The sequence below is a fragment of the Physeter macrocephalus genome, chromosome 2 (genome assembly GCF_002837175.3).
Source record: "Physeter macrocephalus isolate SW-GA chromosome 2, ASM283717v5, whole genome shotgun sequence".
Classification (NCBI taxonomy): Eukaryota; Metazoa; Chordata; class Mammalia; order Artiodactyla; family Physeteridae; genus Physeter; species Physeter macrocephalus.
In genome coordinates, this window is record NC_041215.1 from 111,210,896 (window position 1) to 111,230,101 (window position 19,206).

The following is a 19,206-nucleotide window of genomic DNA, read 5'->3' on the forward strand; positions in this document are numbered from 1 at the left end:
CGCGCAGGCCCAGCGACCATGGCTCACGGGCCCAGCCGCTCCGTGGCACGTGGGATCCTCCCGGACCGGGGCACGAACCCGCGTCCCCTGCATCGGCAGGAGGATTCTCAACCACTGCGCCACCAGGGAAGCCTGTAGACTTTTTAATGACGGTCAAGCGAATGAATTTTGAAAGTGCTAGAAACCTCATCAGCCCTCGACACCTGACTAGACAGAGCCTTCTTATAATCCCTCTGGCCCCTTGCAGACCAACCACAAATGTGAGAATGGCTGGCATGAGACATCAAGGGGTAAAATCCCACCGGATGTCACTAGGTTGAAGCAGAATTATAGGCAGCCTCTACTAATTCTTGGCACCCAGGCAGAATACAGGGGTTTGACCATAACCATCAAGAAACACTAGTCCTTTTCTGAGAAAATGAGCCCTCTCAAATTCAGGGCCGGCATGGCTCCGGGCATGTAGTATGTGCTTAATAAATATCTTCTGAATGAATAAATGAATAGAGAGAACACCTAGCCAGTTCTCTTGATGGAGAACTGGGCTCATGCTTCAGATGTGCAGGTGGGATGGAAAGATTATAAACTCTCCACTGTTTGCTGCTTTAGGCATGTCACAGACTCCTTCATTTCTGAGGAGAGTGATGTGATACCATCATACTTATACCATGAATGTTTTGAGACAAGCTATCAAAATCTTGAAGCATGCAGACAGAACTGTCAAAATCAGTAATGAAAATTACTCTTCAGAAATGTCCAAGTCAGCAATGAGAATCTCCTCCTGCTTGCCTCCATTCCAGAAACACCATGGGTTATAGGTCACTGAGGGGTCTGAAGCTACCAAGGCCTGGAAGTCCTCATCCCATTGCCTTCTGCTTAGCTCATGCCTATAGAGCCTCACATCTTCATCTAGAACCACAGCCACTAGGAAGCCTTCCCTGACAGCCAAGTTACTGGGCGTTCCAGTTACTATTGCTGTGAAACAAATTACCCCCAAACCTAGTGGTGTAAAACAGTCAATATGTTCAGATTCTGTAGGTCAGGATTTCAGACAGGACACAGTAGAGACGGCCTGTCTCCCCTCCATGGTATCTGCAGTCTCATCGTAGCCTCTGCTGGAAAGACTTGAAGGCTAGGTGCGGAGTCATTTGGCTGTATCTTTACTCACGTGTCTGGTGGGTGATGATGGCTGACAGCTGGAATGACTATATGTGGCCTCTCTCTGTGGGGTCTCTGCACGGGCTAGTATGGGCTTCCTTACAACATGGTGGCTGGTTTACAAGAGTGAGCGTTCCCAAAGAGTAGCAGGTTGAAGCTGTATCACTTTTTATGACCTAGCCTTAGAAGTCACATAGCATCACTTCCATGGTCACAGGCCCACCCAAATTCAGAAAAAAAAAAAGATGCCACTTCTCAATGGGAAGAATGTCAAAGTCTCAGTGTAGGAAGGGAGATACTGTTGTGGATATCTTTGTGAAATATAATCTTCCACACTGGGTTGGATGTGTTTCCCGAGTACCCTGAGTTCAACTCCCCCGGACTTAGAAAAAAAAATGCTTGTGTGCCTCCCTCCCTAGACTGTGAGCTCACTGATGGAAGGGACTGTGACTTACTCACCTTTGCCTCCTCTGTTGCACAGTGCCTGGTACAGAGAAGGCAGTCAACACGCATTTACTGAATTGAACCAAATAGAAAGGAAGAATCAGAAGGACTCCTGGGGCCCCTTTCATGCTGGCTGTTGGTGGCATGAGGGAAGTTTGACCAGGGCAATAAAAGAAATGTGAGAGAAAAGTACTTAAACACCTTTCTGGGGTCCAAGGCTATTCCCTGTGACTGTATCATGTAAGATAAGGGAGTTTTTGCTTCCTTATGTTTCTCACACTCCATATAGGAAATAACTATAAGAATTGTAACTGACTTCACGTATTTCTCTTCTTGAGCTTTTTGGAACTATTTTTTTCCCCTTTGTATCTCTGTGCCATAAAAATGGCAAGTATGAGATGACATTACCCAAGAGGCTGCCTTTTTTTTATACACGTACACTCAGGGTACAGCAGAAAGAACACTGGATAAGGAGTCAGAAAACCTCGGCTTCAGTCTTGGTTCAGTCACTGAGCAGAAGCTGTGTAGCTTTGGTATGCCGGCTAATTTTTCTAAATCTCAGTTTTCTTGCCTATAAAGTGGGTATAAAAAAGGTAGTAACACAGTATACAAAAACAAGATGCTATTACAAAACATGGTGGTTTTAAAATATGTTCACACATTCTTTGACACGCCTCCTTTCAGAAGGTGGAGTCTAATTCGCCCCAGAAACGTGGGCCTGACTTAGTGATTATTTCAAATGAACAGAATGTGGAAGCGATGCTGACTTCCAAGGAGAGGTCACGTGGCTTTCATTCTCCCAGGTCACTCACAAGCCAGCCAGCATCTCATGAGGACACTCATTAAGCAGCTCGTGGAAAGGCCCATGTGGGGAGGAGCAGAGGCCTCCCACCAGCAATCAGCACCAACTTGCCAGCTGGGAGAGTAACCCACCTTGGAAGCAGATGCTCTAGCCAGTCAAGGCTTCTCCAGATGATGCAATCCTGACCAACCAACATCAGGACTGCAGCCTCCCTCCTAACAGATTCTGCACCCACACTGCCCAACTAAACTGCTCCTGAATTCCTGACCCACAGAAACCATGGGAGGCAGTAAATGTCTACTTTTGTTTTAGGTTACTAAGTTGTGGGGTAGTTTGTTACGCAGCACTAGATAACTAATACACAGAAGTATGCCCCACTAACCAACCACAGGTATGGTAGGCATTTGTTTCTCTGATCACATGATGGGTTAGTTTTGAGTCACCGGGAGAGGGCAAGAAAGGGTTTGGATCAAAAGATATTTATGTGTGAGGTGGCAGGCTGAAGGGTCAGGCAGGGGGAAGAGTGCAATTCCACCTTTAGTAAGAGTGACACTAACCTTACTTTCTATCTTTAAGTAAACTGTCTTTGAAACCAGGCCCTCACCTAGTCAGTATTAAATGCTTTTTAATACGTGGGAAACAACAGCAACACAAACTCCAGATCAACAACAAAACCCAGACGGTTGGAAGCCAAAGTAGACATGGGGGCCAGGAAAGTGGACTCCAGGAAAATGATCTCGGTGCTGACTGAGCACCATCCAGGGATGTAGCTGCATCTTCATCTACTAGCAGGCTGTTTATACTCGAGGGGCTCACGGTTGGCTTCTGGAATCCTTACCTCTGAGCTCGTTCTCACCTGGACGACAAGCCTCTCCATCCAACGTTCAGCACCCAAGGTTATCTTTCTGACCTGGTTTCCCAACAGGAACAAGAACTGTGCCCTTGGCTAGCCAAGTTTCCTGCCACAGCCCCCGTCCGCCTTCCCCAGTCCTTCACCGCGTCTGTGGGCCGAGGGTGTGGCTGTAGTCAGGTGTGGGGCCCGGATCTGCAGGCAGGCAAAGTTTTCTCTGGGCAAAGGCTAACCAGCTGGCACAAGGAACAATCTGCGCTACCACCTTGTTAATCATCTGTATTAACCCACTCGGCTAATCGGCCCCATCACCAAAACGCCAGCAGTCATGATCGGCAGGCCCCCGAGGACTGAATGCCTCAGGAAAGGAGTCAGAAGACCCAGGCTCCAGTCCTGTTACTTGTCACTTCTCCCTCTCCCCTCCGCCCGGGATCTGAAACACCGTGAGGCAGGAACCGTTCCCACCTGCTCTCCTGACAACGGTGACTTTCCACTTGCCCTGCTGTCAACCTGCCAATCCTTCAAAGAGCAACTTTCGGTCCCTTCACTTCACCCTGAAACACCCACATTCACTGTTTAAAACCCCCCTTATTTAAAAGGAATGATTTGTTCCCCAAATGACTTAGGGTCCTGTTTCCTAACTCATCCACTGGCTGCACCAACCCTGATGAAAGCTGCTAACAGAGATTTAGTGATGTTTTAATGGAGGCCTCATTCCTGTCTCGTCCCAGATTATGCTCAGGGGTTTCTGAAGGCTGTGACGGCTGCAGGGGACACAGGCTCTGGCCATGGAGCAGCAGAGGCGAGCTGTCACGCTTTGTTTTTCTGCTGGTTAAATCCAAATGCTCCTAATTAGTTATCCTGACCGCTAAGGCCAGGGTGGACAATGGCGTGGGGATCAGGGGTGCTGAGAGGCTATGAATACAAGTTCCTCGGGCTCCTGAGGCCTGGGGACCAGTGACTTGGTTGTGGGCACTGAGGCACTGTGTCCCTGGGGGGCTGCAGATTCAAAGGCGTCAGCCCTCGTGTGAATAAAGGTCATCACCTGTTACTTCTTCGGTGAAAGGGCAGCTGTGCTGGGTGCCCACTTAGGCTCAGCCTTTGTCTGCTGACTCTGTGAATAGCACCCACAGAGAATAACATTCTCTGATTCTGTGTTTGCTTGGTGGGGCAGAGCCACGTACAATAACTCGCAAACTTCCTCGAAGAAGTATTCAGCCAAGTATGTTTTTAAAAAGTGGCCTCGAAATGCCTTCAACGTCACCTTTTGGTGATTGTACTCACTAGCTAGAGCACACTAGAAAATCTTCATGGTAGGGCCACCAATTTGCATGATTTCTTCAGGAGCCAATTCTGACAAATGTTTAGGTCACAAGGATGACAATTCCTGAACTCCATGGCTGTGGGGGACTAGAGAAAAAGCTAACTGAAAAGCCAGCTAGCAGTTCAAGAAGGTTTAATGTTCAGAAAGTTTGCAACATTGAACAACCCACTGTTGCTCCGATATGTAAAAGGCAGAGATTTTAGTTGGTTTTAGAATTCTGTGCGTTATTTTACAAAGCAGCATTTCTTTTTGTTGTTGTTGTTTTTTCATCTCCCTCTTTTTTAAATGAAAAAAATTTATTTTTCATTGGGGTACAGTTGTTTTACAATGTTGTGTTAGTTTCTACTTTACGGCAAAGTGGAGTTCCCTGTGCTACACAGCAGGTTCTCATTAGTTAGCTATTTTATACATATTAGCGTATATACGTCAATTCTAGCATTTCTAATATCATTTTGTTTAGGGGCTTATGTTAAATTAATTCGTTTGCTTTTCTTTTAAAGGACGAGAGTGCGAACGAGTTCAGGATAGTGTATGTACGTGTGTGTATTTATCCATCCATCCATTGATTCATTGAACATTTACATGCACAGTTGCTTAGTATAAATGTTCGTTGCTTTAGCATAAAACAAACAATTCAGACTGTTCTAGGCCCCTCTGAAAGGCAGTATGCATCTGATTTACTCCTCTCTTTTCAAGGCTCTTGAGGGCTATGGGGCCTCTCCTCTGGCACCCTTCCCACTTCACATCTCTTAGTAAGTACTCCAAATTTCAGACTCTTCCATCATTTTTTCATAATTAAAACTTATCTATTGAAATCTATCTCCCCTCAGTTGATTATCCTGTGCTTTCAACTTATTAATAAGACAAAAGAATTTGTGCCAAAATAATAATTTACTCTTCTCAGGTAATATACAGGCATACCTCAGACATACTGGGGGTTCAGCTCCAGAGCACTGAGATAAAGCAAATATCACCATAAAGCGAGTCATATGAATTTTCGGTTTCCCAGTACATATGAAAATTGTTTACACTATACTGCAGTCTATTAAGTGTACAAGCATTATGTCTAAAAAGAAGTACATGCCTTAATTAAAAAAATACTTTATTTCTAAAAACTGCTGACCATTATCTGACAACGCAGGGTTGCCATGAACCTTCAACAGATGAAAAACACAATATCTGCAAAGTGCAATAAAGTGCAGTAAAATGAGGTATGCCTGGGTTTCATATTAACTAGAATCGAATTGCCTTAACCTGGAGGTAGGGGCTAGTTTTAAAAGTTAGGGCCCAGGGAAGGTGAACAATGGGGAAGCCAGCTCCTGAGATGGTCCCACAAGAGGTGTGTGTGTGTTGGCAGGTGAGGTGGTGAGCGGTGGGGTGGGTGAGGAGGGGCCGCCCTAACCCACCGCCCCACCCCTGGGATCATCCAGTACCCTTTCTCACGGATCGGGTACAAACAGAATCATTCACTGCTTAACTTACATACGTCCCAAAGGGGAGTAACACCAGAAGAGTTAGTCATTTATAGACATTTTAGGTTTTTGTCACAAGAGCACAGGTAGCCACAATTTAGAAGTCAAGTCTGACCGTTCCTTTCAGCAAGTAGAAGGAACTTCAGAAGAAGCCTCCTATCACTTACACGGTCCGAGGAATGACACAGTAAACCATGGCTCTGATTTGCTCCTTAATAGCAACCAGGATCTCTTGAACGCTAACTCACATACACTAATGTATTCTGCTGATAAAATGTGGGACGTTCTTGTCAGTGTTAAAAGAGCCAAAGGGATCTGAGTAAGGAGAAGGTTTGTCACACACCCAACAGGGAAAGGGGAGAACTAATACAAAAAGCTAACGCACTGAGGGTTATAGTATTGTTTCTGCTGTCCCACTGGAGCATATCTTTTTATTGTATTCCTGTTGTAAAGTCTTCCCTTGAATTTCTGATAATGCTGGGTAGACTGAAAATAACAAAACATAAATTCTATTCTACTTTCCCTTCTCAAAGTATCCAAGTGGGAAAAAAGCTCTTAAAAAGCAGCCTCATTTCCCCATTAAAAACACGCACCAACACTGGTCCATTCATTCACATATGCTTACCCCATTGCCTGCCAAATCCTTTCTTAGGAATTGTTCTATCATTTCAAAACACCACCATGCATTCAAACCTCCTGAAAGTTTGCTTATAAGATTTTACTTTAAAAAAAACAGTATATTCTGTCAGATTTACATTCAAAGAGCATAGGTTGAATGTTCTTCTAACAAACAATATCTACTTTGCTGAACAGAAATTCATTTGAAATTCCAAACTTAAATGAATAACTCAAACAGCTGTGCCCTCCTCAACCCCCCCACCCAGCTCCCGGGATTTGGAGAGTCTCTGCCCCCATCTTCTTCACCCTTCCTTGGTCCTGCTACTAGGACAGGAGAAGTATTGATACTTGCTCTGTCTTACATGTTAAAATGCCGCCGCTGATTAGGTAATGACTATGTGGGGGTCAACTACTACCTTTGCCTGTGCTAGGAAAACCCAGTGAGCAACTTATTTACTGGTGAAATAAAAAGACAGTTAGGGGGCTTCCCTGGGGGCACAGTGGTTAAGAATCCGCCTGCCAATGCAGGGGACACGGGTTTGAGCCCTGGTCCGGGAAAATCCCACATGCCGCGGAGCAACAAAGCCCGTACACCACAACTACTGAGCCTACACTCTAGAGCCCGCGAGCCACAACTACTGAGCCCTCGAGCCACAACTACTGAAGCCCACGCGCCTAGAGCCCGTGCTCCGCAACAAGAGAAGCCACCGCAATGAGAAGCCCATGCAGCGCGATGAAGAGTGGCTCCCGCTCGCTGCAACTAGAGAAAGCCCGTGTGCAGCAACGAAGACCCAACGCAGCCAAAAAAAAACATGTAATATAAATAAATTTTTTTAGAAAGTAACCTGAGATAGATGAATAATATGAAAACCCCCCGCAATGAGAAGCCCATGCAGCGCGATGAAGAGTGGCTCCCGCTCGCTGCAACTAGAGAAAGCCCGTGTGCAGCAACGAAGACCCAACGCAGCCAAAAAAAAAAAAAAGAAAAAAGAAGACAATTAGGGACTCCACATTGGCATAAGCTACAAATGTTGCCAATAATTGGCAATGCTGAGCACTGACTGGCCAGTGGGCAGGTGACTACAGCTCCCAGAACCAGAGGGAGTCCCCTTTGCTAAGCAGTGTCAGTGAGTGCTATTTATTTCCCAGGTCCAAGTGTACAAAAGTAGAGAGAGTGCATGCAAAGAGGCCAGTGAATTCAAATACTAAGAAGAGGAGAAAAAACTGTCTTGAATGTCATTTCAGAGGCATTAAGGGAGTCTGAAATCTTCTGCCAATTTGTTGAATTGAGTCTACCTGTTAAAACTTTTGGGATAGTTACTTATAAAAATGAAAACAGAGAGAGAGAAAAAGGTTGCACATTTTTTGCTACCAGAATTCTTTCAGCATCTTTATTTGGGTGGTATTAGTGTTTTGTGTACTACATTATTTTAAGATTATTGTATATTTACTTAAATTATAAATCCCCTTTACCATGGTTATTAAATTTTTACCTTTTTTTTCTTTCTGGAGAGGAAGATATCTACATTTTGTTTTTTAAATAAAAGCTAATGGGAAAACTCAAATTCACTTGAGAGAAACGTAGAAAGGAATCTAAGCCTTTAGGAAAGATATTAATATTGCCATTATTTGAGATTAATTCTTCAGTTACTTGGTTGAGTTTCTTCCTCTCCCCTGCAAAAGTTATAAACTGAAATTCATTCTTCTATAGTTATTTCATATGATAGAAGAGATGCTTTTATAGAGACCTTTATTTTAGGAGTGAGGATGGGAATAAAAAGGGAGAAATAACTTGCTCTGAAACTCCTGAAGCTGACTTGAAACAGGGTGACGGTAAGAACCCAGACAGAGGCTGAAATGGTACAGGCCGAGCTGGGTCAGTCAGGCTGGGTTTCCTGCTACCCCTGACACGCTCTGTCACAAAGCAATAGTAAGCCTTTAGGAAAGATATTAATATTGCCATTATTTGAGATTAATTCTTCAGTTACTTGGTTGAGTTTCTTCCTCTCCCCTGCAAAAGTTATAAACTGAAATTCATTCTTCTATAGTTATTTCATATGATAGAAGAGATGCTTTTATAGAGACCTTTATTTTAGGAGTGAGGATGGGAATAAAATGGGAGAAATAACTTGCTCTGAAACTCCTGAAGCTGACTTGAAACAGGGTGACGTAGAACCCAGACAGAGGCTGAAATGGTACAGGCCGAGCTGGGTCAGTCAGGCTGGGTTTCCTGCTACCCCTGACACGCTCTGTCACAAAGCAATAGTATTTTTCCCCCCTTCTTGTGTTACCTTTTCTTACCTATTTGCAAGAACAGTTCAGATCCAGAAAACACGCCAGAAATTTACTCTGAAACCAAGGGAAGATGGGGTGGAGGTGCCCTTCAGTACTGATAGCCTAGATGTAGACAGATCAAAAGCTAAATCCAATTTAACCCACCTCAGGCAGAAAAAAATAATTGAATTAAACTTCCTCTAAATATGATAGGTTTGGGGATCTTAAATCCAGGCACAAAGAACCAGGTTAGAGTGAACTGTGGAGTAGATGGATGAAGGCAGCTCTGGCTGCCCCCGCCCACAGGGAGTTTGATAAGCTGTTGATTGCCTCTATCGCTTTACTACGGAGGCTGAAAACTGATTAAGCTGCTTATGGGGCTCCGAGGCTAATGGCCCACCAAGAATACTGCTGCCACGGATTTAGGTAAGCTGCTTGGCATGTATGGTTTGATTATTACGATGGGGGAAAAAAAAAAGACAGCAGGGTATAGGAAAGCTTTAAAAAAGAAAGCTTTATTATGCCAGATAGCTACACTACTTTGACACCCTAAAATGAATATGGAATTACTGATTCATTCTCTTCATCTGGTATTAAAACTCATTTTTGAAAGGCTTCCTCAAAAAGTACTCACTTTGGGGCCCACCCATTCTATTTTAAACCACCTTTACAAGAAGATGTCACCGGTGCCTTTAAACATACTTCTCCAGTGATAAGAGTCTCGGTCCTCAGATACTAAGATCAGGTAGAGTCCTAGAAAATATATAAATGTATACTGGGTCTTGTATCGATTCTTCCCCTTGAACACCACCGGGCAAGCATAATTAAAACTGTATCTCTTTCCACTCCAGCCAGCAGATCACTGGTGCCTGATTACCTAGGAAAGGACAGCAGGACTGAAGGAGGGGAAGGAGCTGATATGTGCAAATAGGTTTAAACTGGATGCACGAGTGGAAATTAAAACCCTAGTATTCTCTCACCCTCTCCAACTAAATGCTCTAAAACTATTTCTACCTTTTAAAATAACCTGCCTACTTCTGGTGGGATAAAGAGAACACAAAACTCTTAAGTTTAAATTACTTTTCAAGGCTTTGTTTTTTAAGTCTTGAAAAATGAGTGAAGGATCTGAACACAGATTAAGTTGACCTCCATTTCTTCTGGGCAAAACAGCAAGAAACAAAAGAACCGAATCACAGCAGTTTGAGATGTTCTGAAAGTTGTCACAATTTTTTTTTTTTTGGTCATTGACTCTTGAAAGAATCCACAATATATGGAAAAGAAAGCAATGCTTTCATGTAGTGTCTGAAAGCTTCTTAGGGAGTGAGCTGTTGATTGATTTAAATGATTCACCAAAGCTTAACATATTCAGAATTTTGGGTTGAACAGACAAAATGTTGGTTTTCTTCCCGGCTGCTAACCTGGTCAGTCATTAAAAGGATATACGTACACAAATAAAAGTATGAAAAGATGATTTTGACTCTTACATGCTCTGTTGTGTTTTACTAAAATTTAACGTCATCCAACTGTTTGACATGAGCACACGTCAAAGAGTTTAATATATTCATTGCCTTTCATGTCTTTTTTTCCCTTGTGCAACTTTTTTTGTTGATATAATTCCCATACCATAAAATTCACTCTTTTAAAGTATACAATTCACTGGCTGCTTTTAGTATAGTTTCAAAGCTGGGCAACCATCACCACTAATTCCAGAACATCTTCATCAGCCCCAAAGGAAACCGCACACCATTAGCAGCCACTCCTCACCCCGGGCTCTCCCCAGGCCCTGGCAACCACTCACCTACTCTGTCTCTATGGATTGGCCTATTTTGGACATCCTAAGAGAAGTCCACATAAAATAAGAATCATAAAATATGTATTCGTTTCTGTCTGGCTTCTTTCAACATGATGTTCTTAGGGTTCATCTGTGCTGTAGCATGTATCAGTACCTCACTCCTTTTTATGGCCGAATACCATTCCATTGCGTGTATATACGACATTTTGTTTATCCATTCATTAGCTGATGAACATTTGGGTTGTTGCCACTCTTTAGCTCTTATGAATAATGCTGCTTTGAACATTCCTGTACACTCTTTATGTGGACATACGTTTTCAACCCTCTAGGGTATATGCCTAGCAGTGGAATTGCTGGGTCACAGGGTAACTCTACGTTTAACTTTTTGAGGGACTGCCAAACTATTTCCCTAAGTGGCCGCACCACTTTCCATTCCCAGCAGTGTATGGGAGCTCCAGTTTCTCTATATCCTTGCCAGCATTTCTTATTGTCCTAGAATATCTTTTTATACTGTTTTCTTTTCTCATTCTGAACAGAAAATAATTGATTAATAGGGCTTGTGAATAAAACTACTCCAATGATGGCAGAATTCAGTGCCAAAGCCATAATCAACAAAAACATTTTCCCAGGGAGAAAACAGAAATGCAATGGCCCCTCTAAGTGCTTACCTGCTGCAGATCAGCGAGGGAATACAGGTGGATCTGTTGAAGGAGGTATTCTCTGGGGAAAATTCTGAAAACGGACAGAAACACAGATAAATTGTGGTGCTGCCACAAAACACACTTTTTCTGAGAAGTTTCCAAGTCTTATTCAAGAATCCCTTTCCACCTAATACTCTTCCTCCCCACATCCTCTGAGAAACCTGTAATAATACCATTTTCCAGATACTTCTCTTTCTAACACAAATACCAAAAACGGAGTAAGGGTGTGATCTTTGATTGCTGATGTAGTCCAAGGTGCCAGGAGCACAGTGCAATGGTCCGGGCCCGAGGACCAGAGTGCCAGGTTTCTTGTACCAGCCGCGTCCCTAACAAGCTGTGTCATCTCAGGCAAGTCTTGAAACCCATCTAGCTTCAGATCCTTCGTTGGTTAATGAAGGTGACTGAACTTGGTGTCTTAAATCTCTTGCCAGCTCTATTAGTCTATGTCTAGGTGAATAGATTTTAGAGTTGAAAAAATCAGTTGGAGGGGCAACCTGTGTGTCTTTGCCTAGAGGCTCCTATGGCTTTCATTAATGGAGATGGCGGTGCCAAGCACCACCTAGTGAGCTATCCTATAACATGCACGGTGATGAGTTTTGGAACCTAGGTACAGATGGGAATAAATGGGACAAAATATTTCAAATTGAGACTCCCCGACAAAGTCCAATATCTTTGGTTACTGTCAAGTCATAGCATCTGGATAAATGACGGTGAGCGAACAGGAAAAACAAATCTATCAGGGACAAGCAAACAGGTACCGAAGCATAGATGGTTAGAAAACACCACGCACACACACACACACATACGCGTACACACATACGCATACACAAAACAAAACTCATGGTGCTAGCATTTTCTCTTTGTCTTAGGATACAAGAAAATTGCATAGTACTACCTAAATGAAAGAAGCCACCAACTCAATTAACATTTATGACTATCTGCTACATGCCAAGCACTGTGCCAGGCACTAGGAAGACAATTATGAATGAGACAGTCACAGTATCTGAGCATATCAGAGCATATCAAGGAGCATAAAGTCAAGCTAGGGAAAGATACATAAACTGATAATTACAACACAACATGGTAACATGAAAATAAGAGTTATAGGCACAGGGTACATATTTTTAGATTGGTCTAGCATGGTAGGTCCCAACCTTGGCCGTCTATTAGAATCACTTGGGAAGCTTTTGAAAATAATAGGGCATAAGTATGGGTAGAACCCAGAAATCAGTCTTAAAACAAAAACTCTCGTGGTGATTAGTGCAGCCAAGGTTTAGAACCACTGGCCTAACTCGTAGCTTGTCGGGGAATTCATTATTCAGTCTTTCAATTAAGTATGCATTACTGGACAAATCCTAGAGATTAAGTCCTTTATCCTTCCATTCATCTATCTAGCCATCCAATTCTGATTAAGCACAACTGTGTGCCAGTTCCTGTACTAGGCCACTGAAAAAAAAGGGCACTGAACCAATTAGGTGAAGTTCATCCCCCATGGAGGTCTGGGACAGGCATATTCTAGTTATGATAAATATATGATAGGCTGATAAATATATGATAAATATATGATAGGCTCTGAAGATTTCTGCTGAAAATTCCTGTTTCATCCACAGGAGTGAAAACAGACCAAGTGAGTGACATGGCCCTTATCCTCTGGGGAATAAAATTCAGTTCCTAAGGGTAGGCTCCCTTCAACTCTAATGGTTTGGGGCCGCACCTGTGGCAGGTAGCAGCACACAGTCTCAGCCCAGCTGGGGAGGTTGTAGGGAAAGTGCTCAATCCCTCCATGTGGGAAGAAGCTTCCCTACAAAGAGGCCCTCTATTGTAGAAGGTAGACCGCGGTCCCAGGAGGGACCATGAGACATAACCAACTTCCATTTTCAATAACACACACGTATGACAGAGATGATCAAGAGGCCTATTCCTCATGACGCCCTACAGGATTAACAATAAGAGAAGTCTGCTTCAGGTGTGGCCCTCAACGTACATCATTTAATTCTCACAACAACCCCACGTGGTAAGTACAACCTCCATTTTATGTGAGAGGGAACTGAGGCTCAGAGGCAAAAACTAATTTGCTCAGGGTCACAAGCTGGGAGTCAAGGCCAGGACTTTCTGACTCCAAAGGCCTGTGCTTCTTCTACTTTCCAGGAGATGCAGGCAGAGGAAGGAGGGAGGTGGGTTTGAGCTGACCATCTAATATAGCTATATAATACATCTCTCTTCCAGGTAGGTGTTTATTACTGTTCAGGCCAGCAGCAATATAGAGCCATTGGTGCTTTTTAAAAGAAGGAAAGTAACCCCGACGCGTTTGGTCATGCCCACTTCCTGAAGGCAGCCGGGAGGCTGGAGACACTGCAGGCAGGGACGGTCCTGACCACGTACCCCAGGGGCTCTTCCAGGGTAACCGCAAGGCGAAAGCAAAAGGGGTGAGTGTGTAGACACAGGAGAACTTCTGGAAGAACTGACAACATTTGGAATTGAAGGCGACTCTGAAGTCCTAGCTTGGGAGACAGGATGGTGATGTCATTGGCCAACACAGGGCAGGCTGCTGGGGGAGGGGGAAAAGCATTGAGATTTAATTGCGCTGAATATCAAGTGCTTGTGTGGAGGACAGCAGGTGTGGCCCTTGTGGATGTGGGGCTGAGAAATGTGGAAGAGCCAGGGGCACTTCTGACAGCAGCACAGAGGGGACAGCTGAAGCTGTGGGAACGGAGGGAACGGAGCTTGCAGGAAAATGAACGGAAGCGGGGCTGAGTGTGAACAGGGGTTGTTTTTACTTTTTTTTACCGTACAAAGCCTAGAATTATCTGAAGTACACTTTAGTAGTCTGCAATTTTTCTCATGCTTGAAAAATTGTTTTGAAAATAACCAGGATGTTCACGTGTACGTGAGTTCCTAACATTTCCTCTTTTTGTGAAATGTTTGTGCCCTTATACCCTTCACCTGGCTTCCCCTAATGGTAATACCTTACACAACCATGGTGCATTGATCAAAACTAAGAAATGAACTATTATGTAAATTAGACCTTATTCAGATTTCACCAGTTGTTTCACTAATGTCCTTTTTCTGTTCAAGGATCCAATCCAGAATACGGGAGTACATTTATAGATTTTAAAATATATATCAGTATCTGCAAGATGACTTGAGACCCAAACGTCATGTGCAGAAAAGTAAACCTAGGACGCAGTCTTTCAGTGGAGGTCACTAGGGCAGCAAAGTATGATAATCTACCATGGGGACAGAGGATGTTTAAGTGTGGTTGAATGGGGGCAATAACCTTTTTCAGAGGCAACTGCCTCATAATGAAATCCCTTGAGTAAAGTAAAATGAAGGCAATGTGGCAGCAAGGCTGAGAAACAGACGGACTGAACTAAACAAGCAGGCTGGAAAATCATTTCAAGATGAGCTCCTGCCTTTTCCATTGGTTTATACACACGTAGGTCAGCTGGAGAAAGAGTTAGAAGGAAGGTGACTGAAATGAACTCTAGCAGGGAAAAATGCAGGGTAGCATATTATTAATGTTTGCTACTTAAAGTTCTTCTCTAAAATCCTAAAACTTCCACGACTGAGAGTATACAGGATATAAGAATTAACTGCAAATTTACAAATGGAATCATACTGGTATACACTTTACTAGAGTACTACAGCCAGTCAGTTAGTTATCCAGTCAACAGACACTACTGCGTGCCTAAAATGAGCCAGGTGCTGTGCTAAGGGCTGGAGACGGATATGTTCAGTGAACACAATTGATGAGCAGCAAAGAGAATTTCCAATTTCTCCTCTCTAGGCTGGGTCCCCTTTGCCTCCAAACACTGTTCATTACTCTTCTCACAATAACCGGCCAACTTTGGACACGGTAATCTCTAATACTCCTTAAACATTATTTACACAGCTAAAGTGAGCTGTTTATGTAGTGTTTCTGTGTATAAATATATTTCACATGTTTATTTTCTCTTCCCCTCTGGAAGCGATTCTAAGCCCCTCCAGAAGCACCGTATCTGCTGTCTCCTTTCTGGCACTCTTCAGTGTCTAATACTATAATTTACAAGAGGTCAGCCTAACGACACAAAGAACTGGAAAATGCAATATATGCAGAAAAGATAAAGGAACTGAGCTTGTTGTGTTTGGAGAAGATGTTGTGTCCAGGAGATTTAGTGGTGGCCATAAAAAATACAGACTTTTAAGACAGATAATGCCAATCAGCTTTTCTTCTCTCTGAGGATGGAAATTATATCAAGAAAGCATTGAAGTCAAATATGAGAATAAATTTCCTGAGAGGGAAGACTGAGCAGCATTAAAATGTGTCTCTTACAGGGATGCTTTTTAATGTAAATAAAAGAAGAAAAAGATCTGTTACAGTTATTTAGAGGTAGGGACTTGCCCTTCTGCTTAGAGGAGGAAAGGATTTCAAAGGCGGGGCCAGATGACCCCGTCAGTTTGTTCCTCTTTTTCATTACTGGTGCCGTCAGGGCAGACTGAATTGGCAAGACATTCTCGGAATATCTTTTCTTTAATTTTCTTTTTTAAATTACAAAAATTTTTTTAAAGGTTTCAGTCCATTTACAGTTATTACAAAATACTGGTTATATTCCCCGTGTTGTACAACACATCCTTGTAGCCTATCTTACACCTACTAGCTTATACCTCCTACACCTACACCCACCTTATATTGTGTCCGCCCTCCACCGCTGGTAACTACTAGTTTGTTCTCTGCATCTGTGAGTCTGCTTCTTTTTTGTTATACTCACTAGTTTGTTGTATTTTTTAGATTCCACATATAAGTGATATCATACAGTGTTTGTCTTTCTCTGAATATTTTCTTTAGGCTGACGTCCACAGGGGAAGTGCAGGGCAAATAATGACATAAAAGCCAAGCCCTGAAAAGCACAGGCAACATCCCACCTGGGTGATGCCCAGGGCTTCCCCCACTGTGGCTCTGGTGTACAAGGAGCTGGCCTGGTACCTGGCCCGCCTGACAGGAGCTCTTAAGGAAATGGATGGAACAAGCAGGGCCTCCCAGGGGTCAGTTGTGGAAGGGATGGTGGAGAACCCGGAGGCCTGCGGTGTGCTTGGGTAGCATTAAGCTGCCTCCAGCAGATCTGCCTAGGAGAGGATAGGGCTCCGCAGGGGACCAGAGATGAACCTGCAGCCACTTCAGGCACTGTTAGGGGAGCCGCTCACGTCTGGGAGGCAAGGTCTGGCACCCCCTTGAGAGCCATGGCAGCACTAATTTTATAATTTTACTATTAATGTATTCAATAAAGGATGAACGATTATTTGCATTTTTTGGTCAGAAAACACAACTTGTGATCACCATATGGCCCAGGAATTTAATGCAGATGAAGTCCCGTCTTATGACCTCTGTGACTGGTCACTACGGCTAAGAACCTAAAATCAGAAGCTAAAATCAGCACACACTTTCACTGCAATGAGCGGATGCTGGGTATGTATGTGGCAGAAAATTTGGAGAAGACACAGTTTTTTTTTCCAATACATACAGACAAGTGAGATAAACAGACAAGTAAACAGACAGCTCCAGCTCCAGCTCCAGCGTGGAGTGCAGGGCTGAGGGGAGCCTGCAGGACGCCTGTTCAAGAAAGGCCTCAGAGAACCGACAGGTCAGAATCCATCTGAAGGAGTGGAAGAATGGATATTGCAGGTAGAGCGTGCGGCATGGGTAAGAGCAGAGAGTCCAGGACGAACATAAATCTTTCAGGGAACAGGCTCTGTATGCGTATATATGTGTATATGTGTCCATGCTGGGGGATGGGGGGACTGCAGGGCGTGAGCTCAGAAAGTTAGGGTGTAGCCAGACATGCGAGGGCTTAGATGCCTAGAGAAGAGCCTACCCCCAAAGAGATGAGTGCCTCAAGCAAGAGAAGGGACAGCATTAGATTTGTTCCTTTAAAAGATCATTGACAGCAGAAGGGGGAAGAGACTGAAGAGATGGATAATTCTGGAGATAAACTAGGTGAGAAATGATGGGGGCCTGAACAGAATTTACACGGTTGCCCTGGGGTTGGAGAGAAATGGCCTACCACAGACAGATTTCTCCAACAATCCACAGGTCCTGAAGACTAACAGGAAATGGAGGCCGGGAAGGAGCCTGGCACTGCTCATGGTTTTCCAGCTGGGCCAGTACGTAAATGAAAGTTCCATCTACTGGAACCAGGGAATAATGAAGAGGAGTCACCTTTGGGGAGAAAGGGTAGCTCAGCTGTCGGGGCAGAGGTGTGGAATGTCCAAGTGGAGTCATCTGTGAGTCCAGGGAGGAGAGCTGTGTGCCTACAGGTGAAGACATGAAAATGAGGAAGAGCCCGAGATAGTACACATCAGTGCAACAGAAAAGACTGGACACTGGCAAAACAATACTATTAAAGGAACGGCCACAGGAAGAGAGCTGGGAAGAAGCAGTTTGATAGGAGAAAAAGCAGAAGGGCCAGCATCCAGAAAGCCAAGGAAGGAGAGAATTTCAAGGACAAAGAGGGTCAACGGCATCAGAGGCAGAAGAGAGGTCACATAATCCGGGGAAGACTCTCACGAGGCCTGAAAGGTGCCTGCTGGTTTTGGCAAAGGGGAATTCATTAGTGACCTTAGAACAGTATCCAGGAGGAAGAGGGACGCCAGACTGCAGAGGGGTGAAGGACCGTGGAATATTCTTTTAAGAAACTAACTTTAAAGGAGAGAAACTAGGCCATAGCTACAGAAGGGATGCAGGACTAAGAAAGGATTCTTTTCTTAGAGATGGGAGCCACTTGGGCATATCTGTATGCTAAAATGAAGAAGCTAGTACAGAAGCCAGAGTTGCAGATAGAAAAGTAAGGAAAATGACAGAGCCTGAGCTAGTAAAGGCCTAGAGGAAATGGGATGTGGACCCAGCTAGGAGCTCTTCCAAATAGACATTTGTGTGTGTGAGGGTGCATGTACCTATACACACACTCTGCTTTTTCTTAATTGAAATGCTTCAAGTTTCTACTAAAATGTCATGTAAAAGGTAACTACTAATTTCTCCAACGTTCCCTCTAAACTTCAACATGTTAGGAACGGAAAGCTACAGATTACAGCTACAGTTGTCTGACTTGGCAATCCTTTGGTAAACGGCCTCTTTGCTGCAGGATGGTGCTGCCTTTTGTTTCCGGTGAGGCGGCTGTGTTTAGGGTTCTCTGTGCAGTAAGTGACCTCACTGTGCTGCAGGCCTATTCATCATCAGGTCTGACAGCATCTCGCCAACAGGCCAACCACAAGGACAGCCCTGCTCATGCCAGGGCAACTTCTTCTGGTTGGCCCTGACGCCAAAGCCAGAGGACAAACGTGATAAGGAGAGCTAACTCCACACTTCACTCACCCATCAAGGGAAACTGCATCGCTGGCAGGTGGCACTGTCAAGTTCTCTGATACCAAAGAACAATGAAGAAACCTGCTAAAGGATCATGGAAACCAACTAGCACAACTGTTTCTAGTGCCAACATTTTCTATTTTATCACCCTTAGGATTTCCTGACATACTGAGAAGGTAACTGAGGCTTCATTTATAGATTGTTCCAATGAGAAAAGTAAGAAAAGATGAAAATCAAAAGGGAAAAAGGTCATATATGATTCATATCCCTTATATTACACAGCTGGTACTTGGGGTTAAAAATGCAGAAATAATGGCCTATGAAATCAAAGGCAGTAGTCTATATAAAACAGGTAGGGGGTCCTCTTCTATTTTGGACCAGGACACTGAGTCAAATACATCAAGACTCATTTAACTTGACTAATTTCTGGGGACTTCA

General features: G+C 43.8%; 1 protein-coding gene across 12 annotated transcripts in view; it reads right to left on the reverse strand.

The window, feature by feature from the left end:
• The window catches only part of PLEKHM3 (pleckstrin homology domain containing M3), a 199,452-nt gene that overhangs the window by 80,774 nt on the left and 99,472 nt on the right, over positions 1–19,206 (reverse strand). For 7 of the 12 annotated variants that reach the window (XM_007110648.4, XM_028481372.2, XM_055089768.1 and 4 more), the window contains exon 6: positions 11,400–11,463. In XM_007110648.4, the coding sequence (XP_007110710.2) occupies positions 11,400–11,463 (64 nt within the window). Of the gene's footprint in view, positions 1–2,833; positions 3,447–8,616; positions 9,693–11,399; positions 11,464–19,206 lie in introns of those variants that run through there. The other 5 variants (XM_028481381.2, XM_028481394.2, XM_028481375.2 and 2 more) reach the window with 5 other exon arrangements.